This window comes from Hylaeus anthracinus, unplaced genomic scaffold, assembly GCF_026225885.1.
Source record: "Hylaeus anthracinus isolate JK02 unplaced genomic scaffold, UHH_iyHylAnth1.0_haploid 0, whole genome shotgun sequence".
NCBI lineage: Eukaryota > Metazoa > Arthropoda > Insecta > Hymenoptera > Colletidae > Hylaeus > Hylaeus anthracinus.
In genome coordinates, this window is record NW_026533254.1 from 12,762,743 (window position 1) to 12,786,279 (window position 23,537).

Here is a 23,537-nt window from a genome sequence, read left to right on the forward strand (position 1 = left end):
GAATCACGTGAGTGGTCGATACAGAACCGATGGAGGACCAAAACAGGAGAGAAGCAACCTTGCGCGGAGAAGGCAGCGATCGCAGAGGCGTCATCGTCACGATTTCCCCGGAGCGATCTCCGTCTGTCAGGCGATCGGTTGGTCTCGTGTCCCCGGGAGGCAGGGGTCACCTTGACCATCGTCAAGGGCCGCTCTAGAGGGGCTCGGATCCACGGGTGCCAAGGGGGGCAGGGGATAAGAGCCACAGTGGCCTCCACCGGCGACATATAAGTCCCAGGAACAGCCCCCACCTCGCGTCAAACGGTCCCAGTACGGCAAGCGTGGCTCATACACCTACGATCTACCATTATCTCCACCGTTTGGTCTGCTCCACGGACTATCGATTCTAGAAGCCGACCTTCCGCTGGTAGGAGGCCCACGTCGATCCCTTCCAGCCATCCGAGAACGTACACCCTCCCTCGGAGAGGAAGCCTGTGCACCACCTTGGCCACGTTGGCTTGGATTTGCTCTTGTCCACGGAGAACGTCACCGCAGTTAGTGTCCAACTCGTACAGCGTGCAAGAACGCCCCGTGACAACACACTTGCTCCATTCAAAGGATTTACTCGGCACCATGAAGATCGTAAGTACGAGAGGATTGTCGCGATAAGCGAGGAAAGTTTTAAAGCTTCGCGAGCTTTTTGATTTAAAATCGTGCAGAGAAATTTTCCTGTGACGTTGAAGGGACTTGGTAGAGAAGAAAGTCCTCTTTGATTGCGTAGTAATATCCCTCGGTGTACGAAAGAACCACGACATCACAGTACCATCGGTAATATCGATATTAACCATTTATAGATCACTGGTACTGATTACCACTACGGAAGAGGAATTTTGTATTTTTAAGTTAAAAGTGGAAAGAAATGTCCAAGGAGTTCTGCCATATAAAGAGTGTCGAAATTCGAAGCCACCAACGTTTGAACTACAGCTTCCATGCCCGTACTTCTCGCTCGATATATCGTAACAACGAGAACTTTGTCGAGCGCTTAATTTGCCATCATTGATCAGTATTCCCGCGCAAATGCGCTGTTAGCGAGGCACAGCGAGCCACGGAAGAGGCTCACGGTGGGAAAGGGAAGCTTTTCTCTGTCGGTTCCGAGCCGCGATTTATTGGAGGGAGCGGTGAAATCGGTGGGGGAGACTTTCGCGAGAGCAGATAGCGCGGTTTTGCAGCGAACCGGCTCGCGGCTCTGTTGGATCACTGCGGAGACTTTAACGCTTGGTGTGTCTGACCGCGCGCGCGACTCGTTCGATCCGCGGACACGCGACTGGTGCTGTAGATCCATTTTTTTCCCCCCGCAGTGCGGGAGATGTGTCCCGTTGGGAATAATCGAGGACGGTAGGACAGAAGAACGACGTGGGATAGAATGTCGCTGTTGCAAGTGAGCACACGGTTTCCTTTCAAATTTTAGTTGAAATTCATTTATCGAAAATTTAACGACGACTCGCGAGGAAAATCACGAAAGTTTCTTGTACGATAGTACAAAGGCACGAGTGAAATTAAACGCATTCAATTCGCTTTGTAATTTCGAACGGACATCTGACTTCGATGAGTGAAAAGTAAGAGTGCGTATAATCACGTATCAGGATATCGTATCGAAGCACGCTTTAAGAGTTTATCTAAAATTTTAAAAACAGACAAGTGATTGAAACATGTAATAAGAAGTGCTTAAAACGGTCCAGTCGACAACCCATAGTCTCCTGTCGAGAAGCATCGTCTCGCAAGGCGACCTTCCGCACCGCTTTCTACGATTGTCAGTTAATCGCGTCTTATCGGCGTTCATAATTGCCACTTTCTTTCCGAAGCATCAGTCTTAATTCGTGGTTTGTCCAGCGCCTCGCGGTAACTCCTTCGCGATAGCATCCGTCGTTAGAAAATGGAGAGTGTTACCGTGTTCATCGCGATCGCGTAAAAGCGTGTAAAACGCAAAGATTCATGCACACTCTGCCACGACTTTCTACATTCTCGTTCGTGGAGCCTCGTCTCGGATCGGGAAACGCGATACACGGTCGTCAGCATCTCCCTGAGAATCCTATCTACCTGTACATCTGTATTCAGGGCTGTAATTAGGACCATCGAACAAATTGCGTCAATGTTAATACACGCGATTCACTGTTATAATTGATATACCAGGCAAATTTCTTTGCGCGATTTTAAATCTCAATCAATAATTAAAATACCAGGAACTCAGACATGGTGTCAGTGATTGGGTATGTTGTCGGTAGAAAGATTGTACGAATGATAGGAACTCTTCTCTAGGTTTTAAGAGGACTTCGGTATACTTCGTGCGTTGCAGGCTTTTATTTGTTACTAATCTATTCACACCTGAAAATAAATACATACACCTAAAAATAATACGGTAACAGGAGAAAGAAAATAATAGGAAAAAGTTGAACGGACACGGGTGCGTTAGGAGTGGAAATCCGCGAACTTGTCGGGTTCATTCACAAGATCGTAGCCGTTGGCGAGACAGGTCCACGTCCTTGCCCCAGGCTGTGGTAATGTTCGCTGCTGAACTAACCGTCTGATACCGGATTGCTGGAGCGTTACGCAATCGTCGAGTGGTAGCCCGTCTGTCAGGAAGACGATTTCCAGCTGACGATCGATAGAAGAAAATTCTTGGCGTGAGTCACTCCTAAAGTCTCGAGCCAAACAAGCTCCTAATCGATTCCTTCGCACTTGGAATCGCACATCAATGTCCACTTTACGAGACTGTAAACAAGTAATTAAACGAACATGCATATTCATAACGAGTCGACATTAATTAATTTGCGCCAAAGTTATTACGCGCTGGAGTTCTCTCGAAACATTTTACTTACTTCGTGTAATTGTCCCACTGTCTCGAAAACAACTTCAGAAGAACGAAATTGTGCAACGAGGCTGCAAACGACGTTCGTTCAATTTCTTCTCGCTGTGGTTTTCGCTTCGATATTGGCGGAGTCACGCACGAAAAACGCCATTAACCGCCGTCTAAAATGAAAACCCCGGTCGCTGGTTCTGGTCACGCGATCACAGGGCTCGATAGCCTCTTGCGAAACAAATTCGCGGGGATATTAATCCCGATCGAGGAAAAATGCGGGAGTCGCAGGATTTTCCATGGTTTCTTCTGGGCCCGATCAAGGCGAAGACTGGTTATGCAAAGCGTGCTAATGGCCATTTTGCAACCACGAACTAAGAGGGTAATTTCGACGGAATCAACTGAATTTATTAGAGAGCCATGCGCGCATGTTAACCGAGATTTATTGCAATGCTTGCGTCGATTCACCTAACACTCATTCTAACGATACAGTTTTCTCATCTTTGTTTGAAATAGATTTAGAAATAAATTTAGAAATAAATTTAGAAATAAATTTAGAAATAGATTTAGAAGTCATAATTACACAAGGGTGTTTAGTAGCTATATAAAGTTAAATTTTTTTCCACGATATATTTGCTATTTTCATTTCCTGGGTCGATTAGAAACATTTCCCAGCATTGCATACAATTGGAGACGGTATTGCACAGGTATTACGTATCGCCAGCAAAATCATCGATTATTTCCGACCGATCTCGAGTGATCTGGCGCGTGAACGACACGCGAGTCGTATCCTTGTTCTCGCGATTCTAGAGTTTTAGTTCTTGCGTAGAAATTCTGCGCGCTCATTGTTAGTTTTCGCGCAGCAACGTTTCAGTCGGTTCGTAGTTTTTCCTCGGCGACACGTGATAGCAATATCGTCACGTCACACGGAAAAAAGCATGCACAGGAACGTTAGAAAAAGAACCGAGAGAGGAGGGTAAAGTAGCGAAGTAAATCAGTTTGTTGGAAATTGGCTGGTAGAAAATTTAATTTCCCGACACCTTTCCCAACCCTTCGGAAAAAATATGAACAAGTGCATCCTTAATGTTTAGGAATTGATAGACATTGATATTAACCAGCATACAGTGGAATAGTTTCATCGTCATTGTCGAAGCTTTCGCTATTTTTCAGAGGCATTGCAGTCGTTTCAACGATGGCGAATAAATCGACGATGGCTAACGCGTTGGTTTCCCCAAATAACGAAATCCGCTTGTTGTGCGTGAACGATTCATCGGGTGTACATAAATCACGCTTAGCGCCGTGTGGCAACGTGCCGGGTCCGATTAGTCATACGGTTGAAAGGCCGTTTCATCGTCGTTTTATCATTCGTTTGTTTTTCCTCATCGGCAAACGGTAACTGCGCTTTCTGTCTGCCCGTAAATCACGCGTTTACACCACCGGGGATGCTCTTCGCGAGCATCGAGGGGAAGGCGAGGATTGCATTTATAAAACCCACAGCTTCCTCTATTGTTGACGTTCTTCTCACCTAGGTGTGAACTCAACCGACAAATGGCTCCCTTTTCGAGTGCTGGGTATTTAACCCTTTATTAATTGTATTTTATTTCTCGAAGAAAATATTATTCGCGTGGCTGTTCATTACTAGTAATTTCTACTTATTTTGTTGCCGATAAATACTGACAGTAATATGACTTTATTTATTTCTCATCAACCAGTTTCGCAACTAGTTGGTATCGATTATAACGATAACATGAATATTTATAAACTCCAGCGCAAGTAGAAACAGCGAGCAATGCACAGACACGTCAGCCAAGTGGTATGAGATCGTCGCGTGTCAGACGACATTTCGGAATAGATTTTCTCATAATCGAAGTCCTCGACGCTAAAATTGTATTCTATGTTTCCGATTAACTTTTTCACGTAGAATCGTCTCTGCATATTAGCTATTTGAGGGCACTTTTCGTTACATAGTTAAATGTCGAAATCTGGTCGAAACATTCACCGCTAGTACTTCGAACGCTATCTCTGAAAAGTATCCAAATGATTGGTCGACGATTGCTCCGAGAGAGGTGCCGCGAAACACCAATTCTGCAATGTAATAGTTTAGGATCTGACCTATATCCGGTTAGAAGGTTCCTAGTGCCCGGTTACCTGACCAATCGATACCCTTTAGAATTTTTTCCCTCGGGGGCACTAGGCAAGCGAGTGTATTCGATTCGAAAGGACTGGTTTTGGTGGGTGTTTGTCCGCAAACTAGTCTCGACTTTTGAAAATCGTTTGCTCGGGACGAAAATCGGTTCGGTGAACGGTGACGATTATCAAGCCACAACGTTCTCTCGGTTCCGAGTGGAGAAATGTCTTATGATACTTTTCCCGTTGGTCGTCGAACCGTGTCGACGCGATCGGAAGTATCGTTTCCCTTTCTCGATCCTCGAGAACGAGTTTACCCCTTTCACGTGACCGCTCGATTACGGCTGACGTAATATATTCAACGACCGATATACTAACGGGGTTTGTACTTAATTGCCTGTAGCAGAAGTTTACTGAGCAATCGGCGTCCTCGTTTCGTCTAATTTATTTAATTTTACGATCTGAAATATTGGTCGATCCTCGAAATCTCTTAAGCTGGATACCAGCAGGTTTCCGTATGATTAAATTGGAGGATAAAGAAGGAAATTTATTCGTTCACAGTTGAATAAACCCCTAAATAGACGGGCAGGAGTCCAAAAACCTTTCATTAAGATATCTGCTAATATGAATTTGTATTATTAGATTGATCGAAACATTTACAGGATACTTTAAATTGTAAATTTTACACCTCTGCTTTAAAACAAACAGCTATTGCACAAACGGCGATGCGCTGACCTATATCCACGTAACTTGTAAACAGTTCCACGCAATCCTGCATTCGAATCATCGGGCAGAGACATTCCTTTTCATCATTGTACCGTACCTGTTGCGTGTGCTTGAATGGACGAAAATTTTCCAACCATCGCACGCTCGATGCCAATACAGATTCAATGGTCACGCGCGGAGCCAGGTCGTTCCACTTTCTAATTACGAAGACGTTCGTTTTCTAACACCTTCGGCCCTCTGTTCCCGCAACAACTGGCCCATAGCCAAGGACGAGATCTGCAACTGTACATTGCGCGAACCGTGTCACACACCTAGGATGAAATCGCAATCGTTGATGCGCACTTTCACTGGGTGGTACAGTTTTATTATAGGAGCCTCCGAATGGGAACGATCCGCTTTTGTTACTTTAGCGGAGCGGTGGATTTAGCAAGGATCGAGGGAACTTGCCTCGCGAATATGACTTGCTTCCCTTCCGATAGGTTCGCCTCTATTTCGAAATCAAAGAATGGCTTGGGAAAAATTTAACCACTGAATTTTTCATTCAATTTTCATTGTGCGAGAGGGAAAATATTTTATGAAAAATATATTTTCACCTGAAATTTCAAGCATTCCAAGGACCTCAGCTCCTCTCGACCACGAATTTGACTTGCTCTCCTTTCGATAGGTTCGCCTCTATCTCGAAGTAAATGAATGTTTTGGGACAAAAATTTAAACGCTGAATTTTACACTCATTTTTCATTGGGCGAGAGTATTTTCCTCTCAAATTCCAAGCTTACCAAAGAGCTCAGCTCCTCTTGACCACTCGATCCTTGCTAAATTTGACTTGCTCTCCATTCGATACCTCGCCTCTATTTCGAAATAAAAGAATATTTTAGGAAAAATTTCACCCGTGAATTTTGCATTTATTTTTCATTGAGGGGGAGGAAAATATTTGATTAAAAATGTATTTTCTCCTAAAATTTCGAGCATTCCAAGGAGCACAATTCCTTTCGAACACGAATCTGACAACTTCAGGGTCAGTAAAGTGGCCCTGGATCTTCCTTACCGAATACGCTTCTTCCCTGGAAGGAGTAACTCGCATAGCATGCTTCTTTTAAGGTCCCTCGACTCGAACAATGGCCCGTTCAAACGTCGACGTCGCAATGGCCCTTTGTTTCTCTGTGTGTTTTCTTAATATTCTCGGAAATTGTTACGTGGCCATTGTACAATTTCTCCAGGGAGAATATATGGCGAATAAACTTGTTACATAAATAAGGACGAAAAAATATAATGATTTTATGCAGAACAAGGAATTCCGCGGCGCCGATGGTGGTTTCTCCTCGTTCCGGTGGCGTCGTTTCGCTCCCAGAGCGCATTCCGTCGAATTTTCTGAACGGTCGACCTCGATTATCACCCTCCTTGCACAATTGCACCAGAAACGACTTTGCTCACCTCTTGCGAGCTATCGGCGGGCATATTCTTCCTACCTTCTTGGCAAGTTTCGAGCCGAAACTCTAGTATTACTGTTTTAGATCACGATCCACGTATGAATTCTTTAATAAAAATTAATGTACGTTACTAACCGAGCAAGTGAAAAATTCGATAAGAATAGAAGCTCTGATCTTCCGGAAGTCGAAGCAGAAATGAAATTCACAGATAGAAATCTGTAAATTTCGAAACGTGCAAGATAGTGGCCAAGTAATTTAAAATTGAATTTTAATCAGAAGATAACGAAACAAAAGGCAGAGATCGTCCGTCGACGCTCCGACGAATTTCAATGCAGCGAGGTTGCGCGAGCTCGGGTGCAATAGTGCAACGTTACAACAATTTGCGCGCTTCATATCTTCTTCGGTGTCGAAATTGTACAGCTGTCTCGTAACCCGGCCCGTCTAACGCTGGTTTTCATCGGTTTCGCGAGGAGAAGTTGCGGAAACTTGTTAGTATTTCCGTCTGGTCCGATGTTGCAACCCACCGCGAAAGATAAACAACGCGAGCTTTTCGTCGTCGCAATAATAGTTTTCACGACGCAACGATTGTTATTTTATGGCTACCGCGATACACGGCCACCGGGTGGAGCAGAAGTAAAAGCAAACGTATTAACATTTCTCGCTGGCACGATGTGGGCGTGTTGTGACAATGATTGTTCCAAGTGCAACGTATGCGCATTCCAGGACAAAAGGTACGGTACCAAATGAACCATGCGACTTCTGTGCACTATTGTTATCAGTGAAAAATGAGCCTTGCACTTTCCAAGGAATTTTTCGTTTGCTCCCAGTCGCCGACTCTCGAAACTTGTGCCCCATGGGAATACGAAACGGTTAAACGAAACTTCCAATCGACGTAACAGCCGCAGGTTTCCTTTAAAAATGAAGAAACAAACCGAGGGGGAGACTTTTTCGTTACTTTCGTCCTCGGGATCTCGACGCGGTTCAAATTGGCCGTAAAAAAGAGAAACTCTATAAGACTAATTCAGGAGCTATTTAACGAGTCGATTTCGCGCGAAAATTTCCCGAGGCCATCATCGTAATTCACGTGTCTCTATTCGTAGCATCGCGGAGTCAGCGACGACCGGAAACGGTGTCGAGTTTTTCCGTTCGAAAATTGTCCGACTTTCGTTCATCATAACTTGTGTTCTTTTGTTGTGCAACTCATGTCCGACTTCTCGGTGCAACACAGTTGCATCGGGCGATATTAATGATGCGAAATACACGTACGATCGAAAGATACCCAAGGAGCGGTTTCTCTTGGCTCTAAACGCGGAAGTACTTCGCTAGAGCAGACTCGAACAAGTGTTCCGTGAAAATCGTAATTGATAAGTGAAAAAATGGTGTGGAACAAGTACGGTTTACGTGTTTCAAGCGTACGTCATTTTCCCAACGTTATCATTTTCAAGCGGAATACCTGTGATGCAAGTAAATTAAGCTAAGTGATACGATACAGGATGTAATTCTTAATTAGGAAAATTTTTGGCCAAAGTATTCATTAATTCGAATTAAACGTCAGAGGTGTACGAGTAATACTTGGTCGATTTGCTTCCTCAAAAAGAGCTGTAAAACCACTCTATAATCATAGTTACATAATCACAGTATGGGGCCTTATTACTTCAAGCCGAAGCGATGGTCTGCTAGTCTCCACAGCCTAACCAGACAGCTAAATCAAAATCGAGATCGCTATCAGAGAAAGTAATCGTTATTCGAGTCTCGTGATTCACTCAGTAGTTCCACAACGATGTTTATCTGGATTGGAACAATGTACGAACAAAACGCGTTATGCACTTTAAGAAATCAGCAGCACTTTCGATGGGTCGCGTTATCGAACTGGGAGTGTCGAAATCCCCCAACGGTTTTTATGGATCGGTAGGGAATTAAAATAGTGAATAGACAGGTACTAGCGTCCATTGATCGTTAAATAGAAAGGGAGGAGGTGAATGGAGGAGGACAGCACAGCCACGCTGCGAACAACGTTCACCGAAAACTTTCGCTGGTGACAAGCAGGAGTCCTGCTGCAGGACCCCTATGCACCCTAATCGATCTTCAGCGCTAAGTCAGTTAATTCGCAGGAGGAAATCGTTGTTAATCTTCTCTCGTTACCCAAGCTCTCGGATTTCGAGCTTCACCCCGGTAAATACCCAACTGTTTACAATTATTTCGCAACGAGTGGCATGCACGCACACTTGGGCCTCTCGGCTTTTTCCTCGCGAACATCGACGCCCGTTGGCTCAGTTATCACGGCGGCATGATCTGGCGTCACGGTGCACGCACATGTGTGCCGCCGTTTGTGGGCGACCTCGTGCCTTCGTATCCACAATCCTGCGAGCGCGTGACTTCTCCAGATGCCACGATGCCTCGGTAAATCGCTTTCTTTCGAGCCTCCGCGCTACTGAAAACTCTTTTCTTCGAATATGCAAGTGTCTTTTCTCGAGAGAGAAGAAAAATAATCTTAAAGTGCGTGGAATCGAACGAGACCTGAGAAGTCTTTTTAGAATCAAAATCTAGACTTATTCTAGTCACAGTATATCATGGAAAAGGTCACGCAAAAATCGCAATGCAATTTATTCGAGTCTCGACAGCGTCCATTAAAATTTCCATAATATTACAGTCAATTTTAATGGCGGTAAACAATTTTTTTGCCGAGTGGCCTCCAAATAGAATGCCATCGCCAAACTGGTCTTACTTTTTGTCAGGTTTCGTGCTCGACATTTGGGAGCTCTTTTTCCAAGGAGGTACGCGCCATATTAAACAGAAAGTGTTTCTGCTAATTAGTATACTCGCCCAGCCGCTCGTACACTCATGAATCTTTCAAACTCGGAGATATCCCACGTTAATATCGATAATGAGGACCATCGTTGCCTCGACCTTGCTTTCATGCGTCCACGTTTTCTTTCGGGGCTTGCGCAACCGTTTCCAATCTCCAGGTTCTCACAGCTGCCAGAAAACGTCTCGAAAAGGCAGTGAAAGGTTTCGAGATGGGAAACACCGGCACAGCCTCTGGAATTTGGTTCCCCGGTAGCAGATTTGCATTTTTTTCTCTTCCATCGCATGAAAACACCCGTGGCGAGAAAAATAGCGATCGTATCGCGTGGAACGTTCCTAAGGTATTTTTTTCCCCGCGAGTAAGATCCCGAGGCGGAAATTATACGGTCGCGACTTCGTTTGCTTTCATTTGATGCGATCGTTAATTGAAGCCGGTGCCAATCTACGATCGCGCTCGCGCTAGACTTATCATCGGGCTGTCTTTCTCCCAGATTGGATTGATGTCTTTCCCCCGTTGCGACAGCAAGCCCATAACTCGTTTTTGCAACGGACGCGTAACGCGATTTAATTTCGCGTCATAGTCGATCGAGTCTCGAAGACACAGTGCTAATCAATTTTTTCTATAATTCTCTTCGAGCTTGATCGAAAACGTTTCTTAACCCTTAAATGCCCTGAGTTTCAAAATTTGATACCGAACTTTTAAATCGAATTGTACACTTGCAATTGGTTTGTTCTTAATATTTGGCTGTGTGTATGTTTTTTGGAAAAGTTAAAGCAATAAACGTCAGCTGTCAAAATTCTTCAAAGAATAAATATATTGATATTTTTTTAAATTTGAAAAGTCAGGTTTCTGAGGGTTAAACCGTTTACAAATATCGAGTGTATTCATTGTGTGCATTCTTTATTAAGCTTCCTGCTTATCACCACCCTATCGAGCGTCGTAATCGTACGATTGTTGCTCGTTATTCACAGCGAACAATCGCCTTGACATTGTGACAAGCGAAAGAAATCGCGTCGCGATGACGCGTCGCTGCTTACCTTGCTTTCAATGCTGAAAACCGATAGAAGAATGAACGCGTGCACGGTTTCCCCTCGCGCTTAGTACTCAGCATGATCTGAGCGCGCAATTATTCGCGGATCTGTTCCCAAGCCCGTAACGTCGATGGAATCCACGACGAGCGGATCGTTAAGTAGCATAACGATTTCATCAGACATTTTACATAACGGAAACGGTTGGATGAAGAATAGGAAGATTATACAATGTACGATAGATCGTAACCTGGACGTTCTCTTTTAATTACTTTTAATTAACATGACAATGTACGTTAAAAAATCATGCATTTCTAATTAAAAGGAGAACAGTCAATTAGCGGTCGAACTATAAACGTCTTCATGAAAGATCCCTTATCTGAGAACGACTGTTAATTAAAGTACGAGTAAGGTACTTTCAGTAATAAATGCTTCCAGATCGACAATCGATCGCTATTTACTGGCCGGACCGAGGAATCAATTAAAAGTCGAGGCATTTAGCAGACTTTAACAAGGCTGCGCCCCGCGAACCATCGCGCTCCAGGTTGCGCTCGACGACCGCCATAATTCATCCTCGTTAATTTATTAAGTAACTCTTTACGAGGAGTCCGCGTTCCGAGCGGCGACTTTCCATCGAATAGAAACGTTAGAGGGAACTAACGGCCTCCAAATGAGCACTCGGAGCGCTGATTTTACTCCCTGGCTATTTGCCCATAAATTCTCCTCCATTGTTAACCAACCTACGAATCGCTCGTGAAAATCGTCGCACACCCCGACCAGTCGCTATACAGGGTGGAACCAAACGATATGGAACTCGAGGCATTAAGTGGTCGAACGAAGAATGCGCACAGTGTGTTCTTTCAAAAAAGTTTGTTGCGAAAGTTTAGACGAAGCGATTTGGACTTTCATTTTTTGAAGGGAAGACGCTCCACGATCGGTGATTAGGAAAGAATCGTTCGTTTGTGAAAGTGGAGTCGAGGATCGTAATTGGAGAGTTTTGAGTAAGCCAGTTGCGCGACTATTAACGAGTTAATAAATAAAAAAAAAAACCTGTCGAACGTAATTCGGTGCTAATTAATAGGACTGCGCAAGCTCGTGGCCCGCCAGATCTTTTACGAGTAGAAGAAATAACCTGTCGAATGTAATTCGGTGTGAATTTATAGGATGGTTATGCAAGTTTAGAGTTTATCGGACTCCTTTCTTAAGGCGGCGAAAAAGAAGTTAGCGAGTCAATTTAAACAGGAGACTTTTTTGTAAACTGATGTAACTTCTAGAAGGTTAAGAATCACCTTTGCAAGCAGATGAAAAGAAAGGAGATAGAAAGCGAGTGTTTCCGTTTCAGAGAGTCCTGGTGGCGTTCGTTGTGGTCGTCCTGGCGGTGGCATCAGCCCAGGACTACAGTCAACTCTTCGCAGGATTCGGCCCTTACCTTAGATCGTCGTCCGCAGGGATGCGAGATCCACGATCGAACAGGGGTACGTAGAAGAATCCATAGATTCATAGATTATCCATTCTTCGACTCACTTCACTCTACCTTCCTCTACTAAAAAACCAATTTGAAAACATATAACATACAAAACACGTGTTCAATAAACCCTTTACAATATCTACCACGTTTCTTGTTTCCTACTGCCTCCCAAATTTCTCTCCATTTTATTAAAATTATTAACGAAGAAACACAAACAAATATCTGTCTTGGTTTTGAATCTTCAATCTTAATATGAATTCCGTCGGGAGCACCGCGCAGATTCCTATCAATTAACAGGCTAATTAAATTCAATTCGTGTCCCCGGTGGAAGCATGAGTCGATCGTAAACGGGACGATTATCTCCAGAGCGCCGTGATCAAGAAATCGAGCTCGAGAATTATGACGGAGAAGGAAGAAGATATCGATTCCACGGCGTTCTCGCGAACACGAGAACACTTTTACCGGAACAGGTTTCGTGGGGGACTCGCGATTAGCCTAACGCGTTCGTTTAGAAAAGAAAGTTCATGAGATCGATTCTGGCCCGATTTATCGATGCGCGCGCGAACCGTTGTATCTGAAACTAGAACCGATCCTCCACGGTCCAAGGAGTCGCTGTTAATTGGATCGCCGCGAACACGACGAACAATTGGCTCGGATTTCGCTTTCGTTTTCCCATTTCTATGGAAGGAGCGGATAATCTAGGGTGGATAACCCGTGTCCAAGCCGGCGTTCGGACCACCGACATTATTTGTTTACGTCAAGGAGTTAGGCCGAACGCACACGGGCGCAACCGATTTGAAATTAGTATTGCAAACCGTTGTGTTGTTGTTACCGTTTGCGCTCTTTGTTTTACCTACTCCACTATCTTTGTTTTACCTAGATCTACGGTCGCATGCAACTAGTTTCAGTGTGGTTTGAAACTGATCAGTTGCGCTCGTGTGCGATCGGTCTTACTTAATTCGTGTCTCGTTCGTTTATCTCGACTTCCGCGAGGATCGATTCCGCTCCCGGTTTTCTCTCGCTCTAAAATCAGTTCCCTTGATCTGACATTTGCCGCGCGCCACGTGTCGATGCATACGTAACCAGGATACGTGATCCTTGCGATGGAGTGGAACGCGGCGTGCGCGTACGTGCGCCGGAATGGGTGCCAAGTTCAAACTCACCTACAATAAATATCACCGGGAAAGTGGGGCTGACAAAACGCTGAGTCGCGCTGAAACTGGTCGATTCGTAACCAGCGACTGTTCGGTCATTCGTTTCCCGCCGTCTGAATTTTTCATGGAATCTTGGAGAATTTTCCCTCGACGAGCTCTGGAGTTATCTTCGACACTGTACTCAACGAAAATTGATTGGAAAAGGTTCGTTTAAATATTTCTTTCGTTTGGTAGTAGCATTGCGCATCGCTGGATACGATCGTTCGTCGATGAATAGTCGGCCTTGTTAGCAATTACTTCCTGACTGGAAAGGATTTCCACCGGGTTTCCTTGAGAAACCGCTCTCCAAGGTGCAGGACTGGCAATGTCAAATGAACTTTCAGGCCTGGCCAGAGATGGCTGTTAGAAGATGGCCTTCGTTAACGCACCGATTGCTGAGAATTATTTATTTACAGCTTCACCATATTTGCTACAAGAGAACCTAATGTGCACTGAGAAGTAAAAATTAATATCTCTTGCATATGCGCACCGAATTAATAATACTTCAAATAGGAAACAATGTCCAATTCTGAATTTGTTTGGATTCCATCGCATCAAGGAATGCCGTGGAAGAACCGTACGTCCAAATATAACACACGTTAAATGAAAAAACAAATTTAATCAAAAAGACAGCAGAGGAAATCTGGAACCAGGAATGGATCAACGTATCTACACCGAATCCGAAAATCAACCAACGATACAACTACAAACTTACCGAATAGATAATACTGCAAGTAGTATTATCAAGATTGAGAATTGTTGCTACAAAATGACTAAATCACAGCCACCATTATGCAACTTTTGTGACGAGCCTCTTACAGTTAAACATTTAATTGAAGAATGTCAGAGAATACAACACGATCGAGCAGAGTTTAAACTTTTGAATAGTATGCAGACAATCCTTAACAACGAAAACGAATTTCTCGAATTAGTCAAGATATCGATGAAATATAAAATGTTAAATAAATTATGGTTAAATTGCAATCATCGACGTGGCCACTAACAACCCTGTAGTTGACGTGTCCTTAAATAAAGTAATTAAAAAAAGAAAATATCTCTTGCACGAAGAAGTGGTCCTCCGCTCTAGATCGTGATCGATTTATCTCCAAGAACTCGTAATTTACTAACGCAAGAAAAGATCGAACAAAGGAAGAAAGTTACGGTGAGGTCCTTCGATCGTCTCGATCGTGGATCGCGCTGGAGCAACGACCGCGAAGGCCGTCTCGATCCTTGCGTAAACGATCTGCATTCGATCACGGAACGGATTCGTCCCGTTTGTAGATCTCCGATTTGCTCGCGCCGGTTTCGATAAAGATCGCGCGACGCTCGAGATCTCCGCGGGTCATCGAGGTCGGCGGAACATGCGCTAACGTAATTTCATTGATACGCGGTCCGTGGCAGGTTGAACGACGGTTGGAACGATCGCCTCTCTCCCTATTTGACGAGTTGTTACCGAGGCCTCGTTAGTGTTTATGAGTTTTCATAAATGGCAACAGTCGTGGGAAGAACGGGCAGGACCAGAAACGCGTTTAATTAAAATTCCAGAGGAGATTGAAATCAGATGGAAACGAAAACAAGGGCCTGCCGGGTAGTTTGACGAATTACGTTTAACGTTGCACGCGACGTCTGATGTAACTGGAACGAGTCCGTTTGCTTGTCGATCCCGTGTGGTCTATTAATCATTCTATTAACTTTCTACGTTGCGCTGGAACTCTGCAAGGAGTTGCCGGCGTTGATGTTGGGCTGAAATTGGAATTACTTTGAGGCGATTAAAGTAATAGGAATTGGGAATTGTTTCTCCGGGGCTCTAGAAAGTAGAGTAAAAGGGTGATAAGAACGTTAAAAATGGATACGCTTGCTGGCTTTTCTTGAGAACAAATTATAACTTTTTTCGTGACCTTTCTATATTTTTATTTATCGTATATCTGTAGAGTCTGAATCTAATTTCTGAAAAGTAATTACTTTGCAGCTACAGTGATTAGAATTCGGTGCAGTTAGAACTCCCCCGTGTAGTGGTTGGAGCTTCGAGTATCTAACGCAGAATTAATTTTATTTACAGGTCCGGTGTTGTTCCCGCCTGGTCCACCGCCCAACAGCGCCGATACGAGCGGAGTGGTACCAGGCGCTAGTGGATACGGATTCGTGCCACCCAACCCAGGTAAATCGTCGTTTGGATTCTGATCTAGTGGAAAAACGATCGCTTTTTCCGCTCGAAAAGAAAGGTACGAGAGGAAAGACGCCAAGTCTGCTCGCGAACCACCAAAGACTCACCGAGGCGAGGAGTAACTTTGGGGCGCAGGGTGGAATTAACCCCCGCGAGCACTATCGCGCAACAATCCGGCTCCTCTCGCCGTCCCTGTGCACCTAACTTGTGAATAAAACGCTATTTATTTGTTGCCACACACGTCGAATCACCCAGCCAGCCGTCCCTGTCCCAGTTTACTCATCGCGCGTGTGCGAACGACGCAGTCACCGTGAATTTTGTTCGTTCACCGCGATCGATCGTCGTTCGAACGATATCGTGAATGAATAATCGGTAGCCATGATTAACGATTAACGTAATCAATCACGTGTCCGAGGATTACATTGATTTGTGAACGCGCGCTGCACATACAGTTTGTGATTACTGCGGATCCTTACGCAAAATAAAATCGTCGCGAACGTGCCTACAAAAATTGAAGCTAAATAGGAATTTCTTCTATTCTGCAAATATTATAACATGAACTTTACTTTTCTATAAATGCATAAAGATCCGTAGTCTAGCGATTACTGATTAACCTGACGATACAAAGTGCAAATTTGGACCTCTTCGAGTACCACGCAATGAAACTCAGTAATAACCTAGCAATTAACAACGTCATCGATAAAATCATTCCATGAATCTCATAATTTGGTGTCAGTGTCTTTAACTAGCATCTCGAATCGCGTTAAGATACCATCAGAGGTCACGTTCGATCCTTGGATCGCTTCCGTGAAAGTTGACCCATTCGCGCGACCGTGAATCCCGTCGAGAACGCCTCTTCCTCTTTCGTCTCTAACAAATGTCAGCGTCTTAACACGGAAGAGTGCAACGTACGCATTTACAGACGACGATTTAACCTTCGTGTCGCTTGAATCCTCCCACGCAGGCTCCAGAAATCATTCGCAACCAACGTTTATATGAAAAACGTGTTCGTTTAACGCTGTCTGACGCGAGTCACGCACTAATTAGCTGTACATACACATCTGTGCTAATCCGTGCTAAGAGGTTCACGGTCGAGTAGACTCGCTCGAACCCGTGTACCTCGGTGTCGTTAACATTCTGTACATTAAGAGAAGTCGGGCAAGGTAAGTTATTTGTTATGCTATAATAGATGAGATTCATCATCGGGGTTCACGTTACATTATGTTCTCGTATTGGATTGTCCAGAAAGTTCGCGTCAATTTTTTTTAAGAAAAATTCAAGAACACGTTTGAATTTTCATATACAGTCAGTGTAATAAGTATTCGTACAAGAATCAATTCAAAATAAAACTTCATATATTTATTTTATTAATAAATTTTAGGGGAAGAAATAATTAACTAACATTCCTACACATTTTTAGAGTGGATTTTGCGTAAATTAAAGTTTACTACTTTTAATTTTAACCTCTTATTTCTTTTCTTATTTGTTTTATTTTAAATTGCTTGCTGTACGAATACTTCTTACCATCCCGATATATTCAGACCAGTTCCACCTACAAAAAATCGGCATGAACTTTCCAGACAACTCGATATTATTAACCCTTTTTTTCACAAATTCTAAGCACCTTTATCTCGCCGTCGATCATTTCATTGACACTTCGAATTCCAAAAAAAAAATTAAACCTAAACAAACATTATTGTTGGTTCGTTTACTGCGTGGAACCTAGTGATGACCGAGAGTCACCCCTCGAGTTGCTGCATCGCGTTAAGATGCGACTAACTGAGAGTCGCTTTACGAGAGGAAAGGGTTAAAAAATCATTTGCATTGGAATTTGATTTATCGCTCCAGTTCCCCACGCACTTAAAAAAATTGACGGGCGCAATATTTCACGAAACTAAGTCAAAGATCAGCGGGCAGAAATGGGAGCCCGCGGAACACCTGAGCGCGCGGTGAAATAGCAATCGATAAATCTAACCTGCAGTGTAAACAAATCGGCTCCCCTTAAGTTACAGGGAAGTCTGAAACAGCAATATTTTCCCTCGTAAATCACGTCAGATGATAATCCCCATGCAAATGGAGGCAGGCATCGGCTTCTGGGATTTTCTTCCTGGTATCGAGGAGAGAGGAGCACACCGGACGAGTCAGCCTTGGCGGGATCCACTTAGGCGAGCGAAACCGCTTTACGGCGGGTCAGTGAAAGTGTTTTCGTTGGCCTCGTGACTTAAACTCGTTTGCGCGGGTAACCTTAGTTGAGCCACCAGGTTGCGTAACAGGTGTTCGAGGTCACTCGGGTCGATGACAAGGTCGTCTGTTTTCGGTAGCTCGAAATCGAGGGGGGTCGATGATCCTCGGTCCTGTCGTCTTTCACGGTCAAGTTCGTTGTTCGTGGTTTCGTCGAGTTTTACTGCACTTTCTTTCCTGTAAACATTCTAGAGTCGCAGCTCGAAGGACACACGCCTCGAATATCTCTTTGAATATCGTCGTACATGGTCGTGCAGATTCATGTAGTTACTCGAACCATACACGTGGTATTTCTGCAAAGTTTTGTGTAATAGTTACACCTTCACTTTTTCCAGTTCGGAATATTCTTCCAGTAATATTTACTTTCTCGATAAAGGCTTCCACTGTCGATTCTCAGTGGCGAATTAAATAATATCCCATGTTATCTGAGGAAGTTAATCACACGAATTATCTCGATAAAGGAGCGACTTTCGGGCACCTCCCGGAGTTTTAACGCGGTTTTCTTGCCCTTAACGCGCCGCGACGTTAATCATCGCCCGGTGGCTGATATTTACGCTCCCTGGCGCCATGTTCGCGGGCATTAACGAGTATAAAGCCGCCTGGAAAGATATATGCCTCTCACGCTCATAACCGACACGCGCACGGGATTTATTTCCACTCCGATCGGTTTCTCTGTTCGCAACGATCGCCGATCACGCGGCGGTTGAAATGCGATTCCGAAGGATTTCCTGACTTCTACCGGCAATACGATCCCACACCGCGGAATGATTAACATTTTTATATTATACTCAAAATTGTGGTATTTTCAATAATATTGAATTGGAAGAGATTCAATACCTTCTTTTTGTCGATTGAAAATGCGTTACGAATACCCGGATTAGAGATTCAATACCTAGGGAATGATTAAAATTCTCGTGTTTTTAACGATATTTAAATTTTATAGGATGTACAGTCAGCATCATAAATATTCCCTCTGTGTCTATTAAAAAAGTTTGTCTAAATTAAATAATAGTTAAATTAAATAATAATAATTATTTGATGTTTTCAAATAAATGTTTCTCTGCGCGAGTATGCTTGTGAAATTAGTTTGTTCTTGACGTGCTCGAGACGAGTTAAATCGCCTGAGCTTATTGTTAATGAGTTAATGAGTTAACTTGTCCCGAGCTCATCCCTATTTAAACAACTGATGCGATTTACCTCGTCTCGAGCACGACAAGAACAAAATAATTTGACGAGTATACTCGCGCAGAGCACCGAAACGATTAAAATGTATATGCGTAAACTTTACACTTGTATATGCATAATGAAAAATTTATTCGAATATATGAAACCTATCATTTAATTTAGACAAATTCCTTCAATAAACACGGAGGGTACGAATACTTGTATTCGAATACTTATATAACTCATATACTTATATACTTATTATATCGACTGTATATAGACTATTTTGATCAACTACGACACGTTCATTCAATAATGTTCTGTGCAAGTGGACGAATGATTATACAAAAATAAAACCATTCTTTCGGGCACCAGCACATTTGACGCAGCGTTTCGCAACTGCACATACTCGAACGCAATACTCCCCGTTTGAACGAACCTATCTAACGAAGCGAATATACTCGTCGAAGTCGTTTCAGCTCGAATACGGGACAAGAGGTTTCCCAAGTAACCGATTCAGTAATTCAATTCACCGTTATTACTTATAATCACAGTGTATGTCGCGTAATGGTTCAAAGAGCCGCGTGTTCCCCGATGCAGCTCCAGTTTCTCTCAGATTATCGCTCGGCCAGGTCGTTTGCGCGAATATGGACAGTTGAATGGCGATAAAATTATGCGCCAGGGTCCTGTTAAAAAATTCACGATGGATCGTGCGACTGTTGCGATTATTTTTAGTTACGTATCGCGTGAAAGGCGTGGCGAAATACTCGTGGGTAATTTTTAACGGTGAGCTAGCCTAATTGGTGCCTAACGCTGGTGCAATCACGCAGGCGGCGATTATAAATCATGAATTTGCCGCCTACGTGGACGCTGGAGAAGTTCAGGAGCGTCTTTCGAAGAGGAATTACTTTGTAATCGAAGTGTCTGTGTTCGAGGGCAATTTTGAACTCGTGAAAATTCAGTGGATTATTTTTTCAGGCATCGAGGGGAAGGAGAGGAAAAATTTGTGGAAGCTTTCTAGAATCAAAGCGCGCGGTAGCCTTCAGCGGGGATTAAGCTCGACCATCCGCGTTTAGTTAGGCGACGAGCAAAGAGCCGCTACCCTCCAGACGTCCCCGGCCGGAAATTTATCTGGGGTCGAAAAGGAGGGCGTGAAAAACGAAGTTTCATTTCCAGGGATGCTCCCTGAGACGAGAACTCGCCGTTTGGGAACATCTCGGCTAAGTGCTTCAAGGGATATTAGCTTGAAACGCGGCAGAAAATACGGGGGAGTTCTAACTATACCAAATTCTAATCACCGTAGCTGCAAAGTAATTAGTTTTCAGAAACCTCTCGATTTGGACTCTACAGATTCACGATACGTAAGAATAAACGAACGTCACAAACAGAATTGTAATTTATTTTTGAAGGAAAGCTAGCGAGTATAACTATTTTTAATGTTATTGTTTGAGGTTATAATAAATTGATGCGAGTACACATCGGATTTATTAAACCTCATATATATATATATATACAGTTATATATATTCAATATAAATAAGAATAGAAACAAAATTAAATACAAGAAAAATAATCTATTCAATAAGAAGAAAAACTTGAATAACTACGAAAAATTAAACTTTGCAGCCACGTGCTCATATATCGCTCTGTTTTTAAAACTCCGTGCAACGGTTGTGCGTTCGTTGCTAGTTGGTTGTTTGAGAGATAAACGGTCGAGCGATAAGGCGGCAACTTTAACAATTTTTAAGAAGAAAGATGACCAATCCTTTTAGCCTGACGGAGTTTCATCCCTTACCGTGAATCTTCTTAAGTTCTTCATAAATTCCACACGATTTTCATCTGCAATTGTGCCACTAACTGTCCAAGTATCGTTTGAGCTAATCGCCAGGACACCTGACCACCGGTAATGAGAAGTCAGGCACGGGACCACTTCAAAGCTGTTAATTACAGAACCCTCGTCAACCGTGCCTCGACACCCTTCCCTCTCGTCCTCCCCCTTTGATTGGTAAGTGCTCGCTTTTCTGGCCGCTGGGCTCCGAACGCAACGCTGACAATAAAGTTAACCGCGAAAGGGAGAACCGAGTAAGTTCCATTAGGGAGCCGAAGGGGCGCCGCGACGCTGGGCGTTCCCGTGAATTTAGACCCCTCGAGGGTGGGACCATCGCGAGAGTGCTCCATTCTCGACGAGTTGATTATTTTTCTGAAATTTTGTTTGAGGATTCTAATTCGGGGATTCTTTGAGTAAACAAAATTCTGATTGATATGACAAAAAATTAGAAGATAATAGTTTGAGCAAATATCTTTCTCTTCTATGGCTATTATATTTAGGAGTAATACTACCCCAAAACCTGCAGTTAACCCTCAACGAAGCCTTTTTTTCTGAACTCTGCCAGAAACTCGAGCTTCCTTAGCATTTTATCGCCACGAATGCTAAGCTTAGATTCACTTCGGAGATGATTAAAGATCTCTAATTTGAGATTTGAAAATCATCTCACCCCATCGTCAATCGTTTTATTGACGCTTCGAGTTCCAATGAAATTAACTTCATCAACATCGTTAAATAAACATCATTGCTGAGTGATTTACTGCGGCATGCTTAATGGCGACCGAGAGTCGCCTCTCGAGTTATTGCATCACGTTAAGATGTGACTGAGAGTCACCTCTCGAGTGCAAAGGATTAACAAATCATTTTCTGTTACAGGTTTCTACAGGTACTTCTACTACTAAATAAAAAATCGGTAACAAGGATGGAGGAACGTCTCGAGTGTCACGGTTGCTAAGTCATCGATTGGGAACGTTAAGGATATAAAGTGTCCTCGACTGTCGAGGGATCTTTACAGGAAAGGGAGGAATTTGGGGAGGAAAGGACTGTGTTCGGCTTAAGAATTTAGGTTGGGTGCCAACGTGTTCCTTATGGTACTCGAGAACACTCTCAACAGTATTTATGTAGACAAAGGTGTTAAGATAATATATTTCTCATACGTTTCTGTAACTAGCCATTAAGTGTAAAGTTCGTGGAGTCCTGGTACAGTACAATCTCATTTGCAGTAGCTCGATATAAATTTCCAAGCTGCGTTACAGTCATTTTCAAATTCTGCAATAATGGAATATTCCACGTTCAATTTACAAGGAACCAAGGTCTTAACTCGATCCAAAGAATCGAGGTTCATCCGTACCGAGACGCTAGGAACTTACGAAACTACGCCGATTCAAACCTGCTTGACGCAATCGGCTAAGAAAGTTTGCCGTCCGAACTATTTATCGTTGAAATTGTGATTAGCCGAGACGAATGGCTCGATGGAGCCTAACGTCTGTCGTTACGTTACCAGTGGTCCACGATGGCTCGTGGATCGCCAAGTTAATTATAAAATCTGCTTGTAAATAAAGTAATTAGCCAAATTATCGACGCACTTTATGACGATCTTCACCTTGAGTGATGGTACGTTTTATTTCTCCTATATAAATATAATAATTTATTTATTGATAAATGATAGCATAGTATCAAATAATGGTCACAAAGTCTCTGATATTAATGAACGAAATGCGTAGAGCCTATCATAAAATAATGAAAATAATGCCTCGGTCGAATCATTAATAAAATAAATTGAAACCAACAGGGAACAAATTGACGTCGAAATTAGGCGTACGTGACCCGTGTGCGGTTTTATCGCGACACCGGCCTGTCGATCACGGAACACGATCGTTTCAGCTTATCGCGATGAAAGGAATAATTCTGGACAGTTCGCTGCGTTTCCGTAATTCGATCATGATTTGCATTACACGCATGCCTGCGTCGGTTACGCGAAATATCGGTGGAGCTCGTTGCTCAGCCGCGTCAGTCGTGGCCGTACTTGAAAACGAAGATGAACGGAACGAAGTAAGATTCTGAATTTTCGCGACGCGAAACTTTCAGTAAATGCAAATGAAAAGTTCAAATCCGTTTGAATACTTAGAGTATAAAAAAGGCCCACGAGTCGCGCGGAATATCGATGCAACAAACTCATTATTGTTAACGAGAACAGTTTCTGTTGCGTCACCGGATGAAAAACTCGCGGCCAGAAATGTCGCGTGTTCCGCGGAGAATCAAATTTCACAGGTTACCCGAGAAGGAAAGAGCACGGCGCGGAATGATATACGGATCGCGATGAAAAAGGAGACCGCGGGACAATAGAAGCAAAACGGTAATTACAATAAGAAACAAGCTCGGTTGGGCCAAGGGAATCGACGGCGACGGGGATCGGTTGCAGCTGCAATCTACTCTCATTTTCAACGATGCTTGCGAAAGTTCTCGCCGTTAATGTGGCTTCGACAGGCCACTCTCGGCTCTCACCCGATTCGTTCCAGGTGAAACTGTGTCTGCC

General features: G+C 43.6%; 1 protein-coding gene across 2 annotated transcripts; it reads left to right on the top strand.

Annotated features, from left to right (window-relative positions):
- Positions 1 to 290: 290 nt before the first annotated feature.
- Positions 291 to 22,572, top strand: LOC128891429 (uncharacterized). Of its 2 annotated transcripts, none has more exons than XM_054150910.1 (4): positions 291 to 621; positions 12,290 to 12,422; positions 15,668 to 15,766; positions 21,878 to 22,572. In XM_054150910.1, the coding sequence occupies exons 1-4, from the start codon at positions 613 to 615 to the stop codon at positions 21,901 to 21,903; spliced, it is 267 nt and encodes an 88-aa protein (XP_054006885.1). In that variant the 5' UTR covers positions 291 to 612; the 3' UTR covers positions 21,904 to 22,572. The 2 variants fall into 2 exon arrangements, with proteins under 2 accessions (XP_054006885.1, XP_054006876.1); XM_054150901.1 differs by lacking the exon at positions 291 to 621 and adding an exon at positions 1,161 to 1,417.
- The last annotated feature ends 965 nt before the right edge of the window (positions 22,573 to 23,537 follow it).

Coding starts and splice junctions, on each gene's coding strand:
- LOC128891429 (XM_054150901.1), top strand. Junction 12,423..15,667: donor AGATCCACGATCGAACAGGG/GTACGTAGAAGA, acceptor TTTTATTTACAG/GTCCGGTGTTGTTCCCGCCT. Junction 15,767..21,877: donor ATTCGTGCCACCCAACCCAG/GTAAATCGTCGT, acceptor TTTCTGTTACAG/GTTTCTACAGGTACTTCTAC.